The following is an 8,643-nucleotide window of genomic DNA, read 5'->3' as shown; positions in this document are numbered from 1 at the left end:
AGGCTGTTGATAGTCGCCTGTAGAATGTTGTCCCATTCCTCTTCAATGGCTGTGCGAAGTTGCTGGATATTGTCGGGAAATGGAACACGGTGTCGTACACGTTGATCCAGAGCATCCCAAACATGCTCAATGGGTGACATGTAGGGTGAGTATGCAGGCCGAGTATGCAGGCCATGGAAGAACTGGGACATTTTCAGCTTCCAGGAATTGGTGTACAGATCCTTGCGACATGGGGCCGCTAAAACATGGTGATGCCGGCGGATGAATGACACAATGGGCCTCAGGATAAATTCACAGTATATCTGGGCATTCAAGTCTGAAACGATGCCAAACTGCAGTCAGGTCAAGACCCTGCAGAGGACGACGAGCACGCAGATGAGCTTCCCTGAGATGGTCTCTCACCGTTTGTACAGAAATTCTTCGGTTGTGCAAACCCACAGTTTCATCAGCTGTCCGGGTGGCTGGTCTCAGACAATCCCGCAGGTGAAGAAGCCAGATGTGGAGGTCTTGGGCTGGCGTTGTTACACGTGGTCTGCGGTTGTGAGGCCAGGTAGACGTACTGCCAAATTCTCTAAAACGACGAAGGCAGCTTATGGTAGAAAAATGCTTAAATTATCTGGCAACAGCTCTAGTGGACATTCCTGCATTCAGCATGCCAATTGTGCACTCCCTCAAAACTTGAGACATCTGTGGCATTGAGTGGTGTGACAAAACTGCACATTTTAGAGTGGCCTTTTATTGTCCACAACACAAGTTGCACCTGTGTAATGATCATGCTGTTTAATCAACTTCTTGATATGCCACACCTGTCAAGTGGATGGATTATCTTGGAAAAGGAGAAATGCTCACTAAGAGGGATATAAACACATTTCTGCACACTTTGGGAGAAATAAGCTTTTTGACCGTGTGAAAAAAATGTGGGGACTTTTATTTCAGCTCATGAAATAACACTTTACATGTTGCGTTTATATTTTGGTTCAGTTTAGTTAATTATACACACAAACTACACTGTTTATATATCATTCTGCATTGACAACTCAAATGATCACAGTTTAAGAAGTTTGTAGGTTTTATTGTAGTTGCACTCAAACTTAAAATACTGTTATACAGTATTAACAGAACGGCACAGGTGTTGATACATTCTGTTTGCAATAGAATTCTAATCATTAGGGATCATGACTATGGGTGTCATCCAAACCTGGGAATCATGTGTGAAACTCAGACCTCATCAAATCCTATTGATATCAATGAGAGTTTTGCATCCAATTCTGAGTTTAGACATGCTTGGATCTCAAGTTAGGATTCAGGTCCTATATCAGTAGAGTCAAAGAAAAAGTGAAGTTGTCACACCCCATCCTGTACCATTTCCCAGTAAGAGTAACCAAATAAAACTGGCCCATTTCTTGAAATTCCTTTACATTATTCTCAGTAACAAATAAAAACACTTCTAAATCAGTGGAATGATATGAATGAAGCACACAGAGGTTCAGTCCATCCTTGTGATTGCGCCCGTACTGTGTCCAACCCGTTAACACCGTGCCAATTCTTGCCAAACCATTTGATTTGTTTGTCCAACATTTTAGAGGTTGACAGTGCTGTTCGAAAACAAACCAGTCATTGTTTGGACACACCAGTTTCATTAAGTCAAACAGTGCATAGATAAAACTGCAATACAATCTCTCCCATCATTACAGTCTGTACACTTTATGTGGACAATATATTCAAAATTGAGTTATGATGCCAGCCAAATAGAGGGGTGTCTGAAAAAGTTGGGCGAATTGTGCAGCTGTGGTAATTCTTCACCACAATCATGATTACACTTTAATTGCTAAAGGCAAATGGCTTTTGTTTCTAGGATGGTAAAGCTATAGACAGTGCAAATAATTAAATAAAAGTTAAACTCACTTTCAATATGGTGAAACAACAAACAGCGCCACATTGGATTCCCCAGGTAGTGGTGCACTATGGGGGAAAATCGCTGTTCACTCAAATATCACAACAATTGACAAAAATCAAGGTGAGATGCAGTGCTCCGCACAATAAAGCTAGTCTCCAAAGTAGGCACATCAGCAAATCCACATTGAAAGGGTGCGGTGAGAGGGACTCCTTTTGCTGTGCGGGAAGACAAAAACCCATTTGCTTGGGCACACAAAGAAATGATAGCTACACACATTGGTCCATCTCTAGAAGCCTCCTAAACCTGGAGTGTACTGTAGTCTCCAAACCATTCATATCCTCATTATTCCTAGCCCAGTGTCTTTACGGCAACCACTTCACTAAAGTTAAACATGTACATGTCCAAGTCCAGTGAGCAGGGTTACATTCTTTTCTCGAAAAAAGTCTAACGATTGTGCTAAAACAGAAGTAAAGGCGAGACTGAAGAGTTGGGAGTCCAAGGTGTACCGCCATACTTATTGGCAGTGCCATTTCGCCAACAGATGCAGGTTTATCCATGTGCTCTTGTAATCAGTTGGTCTTAAGCGTAAAATGAACAATTCACAACTTCTGCATGGAGTCCCTCACTATGAGATATTGCTCCTAAATATGGAAAGAAAAGATAAGAAAAGTCATATGCTGTGGGGTTTAGGTTTGTACACAGGGGAGTAAGGAATTATAAAAATTGGAGGTAGCAAACCTTCAAGATATATAAAACTATACAAATAAGAATGTTTTGTCGCACAAGCCTGTTCATAACTTGAGCTGCATTTGACTGACAAACATTTTGTTTAAAATAAATAAAATAAGTGGTGTAGTACGTGTCCATGATGACCCACTTGTTAACTGGAAAGGAGGAAAAACAAAACAGCAATGATAGCACTTGCATTTCTTCAATACAAGCACAATGCATGTACACTTTGTACAGACAAGTTGCTACATGATATGATATACTCCACTCAAGAGTTTCTATACGTTTCATACCAGGGACCTGGCAAGCTATGATCCTTGAAGATCCACTTTGATTAAAATACGCACTTGCTAATGGACAATCTTTGTCAGCTAACTACTAGATGAACTGGTCAACAACTTATTTGCCATTTTATTTTCTAGTGATTGAGGCACTGATAGAAGTAGTGATAGTTGTTGCTTTGATCATATTTGTTCCTATATGCTTTCGGTGAATTTTAACTGTGAAGACACTGTAGCCCTCTCACAAACACAAATCCAATCACTCACACCAACTTGATATGCAAATTGCACTTGTGTCAAAGATGCACTGGGTGATGTGATTCCAAGAAAATGTTGTCAGTCCAACTAAGGCTATATCATTAACATACAAGAGAAGATTGTCAAATCAAAAAACCTTGGCCCACCAGTCAATGAGGACAAACGAACACACACCGCTGATGAGGTTAGGTGTAGCATCAAACATTCCCAAAGAACAAATATTTGACACAGCGGATGGATCAGAGAAAATCTGGCATGTCCACAGCTTTATCTGATCTGTATGTACATAGCCTCTTTGACAGACATGCCCAGGTTAATGACACAACCATTCAGAGCAAGCAGACATAGAAGTCTTGAGTAGTAGTAAATCAATTTCCCTTTTGGGTGAGGCAATGGGCTGGTGGACTAACGCTAGGATTTGACTCTGGTAACCCTGGCGATGGGGACTCTCTCTCCTCAGTCTCCGGTGATATCGAGCGGTGGCGTTTCCTCAGATGGGGTGTCCATATCCATGATGGGGTTGACAAAGCACTCGTATTCAGAATCCTCTGCGTTCTCCTCAGCACTTTCCTCGGCATGCGTGCTCACAAAGTCGTTCTCCCACTCCAGGGCGTTGGAGTCCTCCGAAGCGGAGGCCGGACCGCTGGTCGCCTGCTTATCGCCCGGCCGGAGTGCCGCTCGGAGTATGTCCTCCTCCGTTTTAGACCTCTCCCACGCTGTGACCATCCGGTTCATCCCTGAAGACAAGGACAACGTGATACACCGATACATGGAGTTAAACCTCACATGGTCGTTCAACTGGTGGTTTTTGAGAGTTGAATTCGACAATTGCCGTCGTTGTTCAATAAAACTGCACAGTGCAAGCAGTACAAGTTCAGGGAATGTAGTGCAAATTCATGGAACGCCACCAACAAAACATCCCAAAGGGGACAATAAGTAAAATAATTAGACAAGCCCCACCTTCCTCGTCCTCCCACTCCAGGTCCAGTGAGGTTCCGTCATCATTGGTGGAGCGGGTCTTGGTGTTGAAGTCCCAGCTGCTCTCCGTGTTGGGAGTGATCACGTTAGTCTCAGAGGACAGCCCTGATGACACAAACAAATTACAGGTGGTGTTAAAGAGCAAGAGGTCTCATAATGATGCATGAGGATGACCTTTCAAGGATACAGAACGTAATTTATCTTAAAATATAATTTTTGTATGCACCATATTTTAAGAGTTTTATCAAGCACGGACTACAGAAAATGGTTGTGCTAAAATAGCGGACTCACTGCTGCTCCTGAAGGCTTCCGACGTGGCTTTCACATTCTGTAGGTAGACATCAAAGTCTTCACCGGAGCCATGCCTAGAACAGAATCCAACCAGTGAAAGAGAAACTGTAAACTTGACTCAATTTGACACACAGACCATGAGGTGGTAGACATTTCTGCTTTGTTGATATACTCACTTTTTCAGATGGGCTGCGCCACCTTTGACTTCCGCCTTGCCTTTTGTCCGTTGTGCAAGCTTATGCTTTGAAAAATAGGAATACCTCAGAAAAACACTTGGTCGAAATGGTAAACAATCATCTCTTGAAAATGTGTTAGTGAAATGCAGCCAATCAACTGTTAAAATTGATTAAGGTGGGAGCTGGGCAAACACATATGAAACAGAAATGAATTAAAAAGACAAGTTAACTTTTTGTGAACAAAATCTCAATTTTTTATGTAAATGTTATAGAAGTGTGCAGACACTAGCAATTTCACTTGGTTTTCAAGAAGCTTGCCCCGCCAGCGAAATACTTCCTCATGCTCGTTTTTCAGTTGCAGGGGCACAGATAAACCAATAACAAAGGCTCCAAAAACACACAAATACATCCTTTTAGAAGGGAATAGGCTCTCAGTATAGTGTTGCAGGTCTTTAGATGTTGTACACATGAAAGTGTATCATTATAAGCTTTATCCACAACGTTATATTCCATTTTGTTGGACTCAAGCAATACTTTTCCGTGTGTGAATATGCGTAGGCTTTTAATCACCACAACGGGAAGGAAAAAGCAAGTGCATCCTCGCACAAGGAGATGTGTCACTCGAGTCCAACAAAATGGAATATAACGTTGCGGATATGACACAATTAAGTTATGAAATTGTTTAATTCCTGTTTACAACATCTAAAGACCTGCATTACTACAGTATACTGAGCTCTTTGCCATTTCCAAAAGGATGTATTTGGGTGCTTTTGGAGCCTTTGTTCATGTTAACCAAGAGGAAAGCTGTGGAATGACAAATTTAAAAAAAATCACAGCATGGACAAACAAAGGAATGGAAGTAAATGGTTATATCATTTGAGGATAAGAAATGGAGTGTGGACAAATGCTCCAGTTAATTCAGGTAAAAAAGGAAAGGCAAACCAAATACCAAGTCTGTTTTTTACAGTTCAGATAGTTTGACTTTAAAAGGACACTTGCCTGGGGGTACGATTTCCAAATTCATATAGAGATGCATACCATAGGCTACATTTCTTTAGATTGACCACCAATTTATGTGGTATTATGTACTTGAAGCGGTTATCAAGAGAAGTAGGGGTAGAGCCAAGGAAAAGCTGAGTGAGGCGTAAAAAAGTAGTGAAGGGACGACAGGCTCACTTCAATAATGGCCGCCTCACCTCCTTTATCTTTCGATCACGTGCCAGCCTGGCAGCCTCACGCTGGGCAGCATTTCTAGCCTCCTCTTCTAGCCTTAACTTCTCCTCTTGTGCCAATAACTGAGCAGAAATGATGGAACATAAAGAACACAAAATTGAGAACAGAAAACTAAGACTGCAAAACAATTATGCAAAGCAAATAATGGAAAATTAAGATCGGACCAAATTAAAATAAGCCTGTTATGAGCACTTAGTTAAGATAAGTTGATGCTTAGCCTATCTAGCAACATGAAAGGCACTGCAAAGCTTATAAATGAGAATTTGGGAAGTGTAATAATTCTGTTGAATTGAACCTTCAATTATCAATAAGCAACAAAAAAAAAACAAGGTTCTATGTAAAACTACATCTGCATGTATCCATCCCTTTCAGAGGCTCTGGTCTATATACCTTACATAGATGGAGAAGAAACTAGTTGCTTGAGTAAGCCTACCTCTGCTTGCAGCTTCTCGTCTATCAAGGTCTGCTGATTGGAAATTGCAGCATAGCGGTGCTCTTTGAGGTGGAGGATCTCATCTTCGCTGATAGGCCTGGTATCAAAATGAAACAAAGATTACCTCAAGCTCACCTTGACTCACCAAGCCCTGATTAACATTATTCTTCTGAAATGCATTTGAAACATACCTGGGACAGCTTTGTGGGCTCTCTGCCTGAAATTAGAATAAGATAACTTCAAACCAAAAGTGGGCAAAGAAGAATGTGCAATACGACAACACTCATTGTGTCTTCTGTGCATCTTCAAACAATATCACCCTTTGGGATCGTTTCAATCAAACAAATATGGTCTACATGTTCACACTTACCTCATCACTCTCAACAAGGTTTTCAAACTGCGGAGACAGAACGACAATGTAAGTATTAGGTAGTTACATCACCTTCTTTCTTCAAACCAAGTGATGAATGATGAAACATGTCATCTTCCAGAAAGATCTAAGTACCATACCTCTATTGTGTAATGTTCCCCAGCAGTACTGCTTCTAAAGTATTTTGACCTGCATGGACAGAAATATGAAAACACTGTCATCCATTTAGGCTGCTTTTGGTCACTGTGACTTTACACGATTGTCATAGCTAGTTATTTCAATCGAATATATACTGCCTGACATCAAAACTAACATTAAAGCCTAACTGATATCAATAACATCAAGCCTACAGTTTAAATATGTGTACGGGACTAATACACTTTGATTTGTCACCTCAGAATGTGATTTTCCCTCTAAGGAAGCATGTAATGAGTATTCTGCCTACAAAATGTTTTAGATTTGTTTAAATCAGAATTCAATAAAGCATAATCAAATATTAAAAGGAAACGCATCATGCACTCCCAAAAATGATGCGTGTCTGTATGGCAAGACGCATATGATGCTTTATTTTACCTTTATTTAACTAGGCAAGTCAGTTAAGAACAAATTCTTATTTACAATGACGGCCTAAGAACAGTGAGTAAACTGATTTGTTCAGGGGCAGAACAACAGATTTTTACCTTGTCAGCTCGGGGATTTCGTTCTTGCAACCTTTCTGTTACTGGCACAACGCTCTAACCACTAGGCAGGGTGAGGAACGCTTCAGTATTGACAATTGAGTTACAGATTGAACAATGAGACAGATATTTCACCGGATGTACTGTAGACTTTACTCTTGTCAAAGTTTCCAAAAATTGCGTTTTTTAGGAGTGCAAGGGCGAATTTAGTTATTGCACACGCGCACTTCACAGGCGTTCCCTAACGGAAATATGCAAATACATGGTAGAATGCGCCAATAGGATCTCGCTAGCTCCTGCTTGACTCTGCCCACTATGACTCATTTGTTCACATTGGAAACGACAGGCAGTGGTCTATCTTGGGTTAGTTATAAACATCTTCGGTACAGTATAGGTACTAGGTTTAGAAACTGATTGCTGATGCTGAAAAACCTAACTACCTAGTAGAGAAAGGTATTTGACAAGCAACTGTGGCACGTATAAACCCTTCGGCACCGTGGAGGTTTTGACGCTGCATTGTAACGTTATTGTATGACTGCCAACCCACTGAATACTTGTGTCTAGCTAGCTAACCTAGGCTGGTCAACGCTAGTTTAAAGGGCGTATCACTTACCCGCCTCCTCGTTTTATCCTGTTCGCTTCTCTTCTGAAGATCCCAGAACAATAAGCCCAACAGTTCCCCATCGCATTCTGTCAAAAATACAACTTCGTTGGGTTGGGTGCTAACTTCCTGGATATTCTGAGAAATTAGTTGGATAGCTAGCACAGGTGTTTCATTCCTAAAATCTTCGACCCGTCGCCGCGGACATTAGCTAGCTCTTAAAATTAAAGGGTGACATGACACCCAATGCACAACAGCTCATCGTGATACAGTCTATATTTTTATATACAGAAGCCTGTTGAACATTAATCAGAAAAATGTGGCTAGCAACAGCCGTGGTTTTTTAGAAGTCTCAGTCAATACTTCCTTTTCCTCGTTCTAGGCACGTGACCCATGTTTAGCTACGGAATGTAACCTGGCTCAAACGAAATGTGCACGCTTCAGATGCAAAAACACTGTTTTGAGACGACAAGAAACTACTAGGCCCACCATTATTTTTGTAAGATCAACAACTTTTTGGGTGGCTTTTTCACCATCCTCTGTAGTTCTTACATAGGACTGATATAAAGGAAAACATAGACCGCATATTATATGTTGTACAACATTACAGTAGCCCACATATATTTTAAAACATTATTTTTTCCATTGACACATTGTTCCCTTGGCGCAATTTGGTAGATTATAATTTCAACACTCAATGATAAACATATGTACACAGT

At 40.9% G+C, this 8,643-nt stretch overlaps 1 protein-coding gene across 1 annotated transcript; it reads right to left on the bottom strand.

Annotated features, from left to right (window-relative positions):
* Positions 1 to 1,048: 1,048 nt before the first annotated feature.
* On the bottom strand, positions 1,049 to 8,318 carry LOC115205139 (AP-1 complex-associated regulatory protein). The gene is made up of 10 exons (XM_029770823.1): positions 7,937 to 8,318; positions 6,787 to 6,835; positions 6,647 to 6,673; positions 6,468 to 6,493; positions 6,277 to 6,373; positions 5,807 to 5,905; positions 4,611 to 4,675; positions 4,435 to 4,508; positions 4,126 to 4,248; positions 1,049 to 3,902 (listed from the first exon to the last, which is right to left on the bottom strand). Exons 1-10 carry the CDS (start codon positions 8,005 to 8,007, stop codon positions 3,622 to 3,624), a joined length of 912 nt encoding a protein of 303 aa, XP_029626683.1. The 5' UTR covers positions 8,008 to 8,318; the 3' UTR covers positions 1,049 to 3,621.
* Positions 8,319 to 8,643: the final 325 nt, after the last annotated feature.

The sequence above is a fragment of the Salmo trutta genome, chromosome 13 (assembly GCF_901001165.1).
Source record: "Salmo trutta chromosome 13, fSalTru1.1, whole genome shotgun sequence".
NCBI lineage: Eukaryota > Metazoa > Chordata > Actinopteri > Salmoniformes > Salmonidae > Salmo > Salmo trutta.
Note: the sequence above shows the minus strand (reverse complement) of the source record. Positions and strands in the feature narration are given on the sequence as shown.

Coding starts and splice junctions, on each gene's coding strand:
- LOC115205139 (XM_029770823.1), bottom strand. CDS start 8,007: ATGGGGAACTGTTGGGCTTATTGTTCTGGGATCTTCAGAAGAGAAGCG. Junction 6,374..6,467: donor AGCCCACAAAGCTGTCCCAG/GTATGTTTCAAA, acceptor TTTTGATACCAG/GCCTATCAGCGAAGATGAGA. Junction 5,906..6,276: donor ACGAGAAGCTGCAAGCAGAG/GTAGGCTTACTC, acceptor ATTTCTGCTCAG/TTATTGGCACAAGAGGAGAA.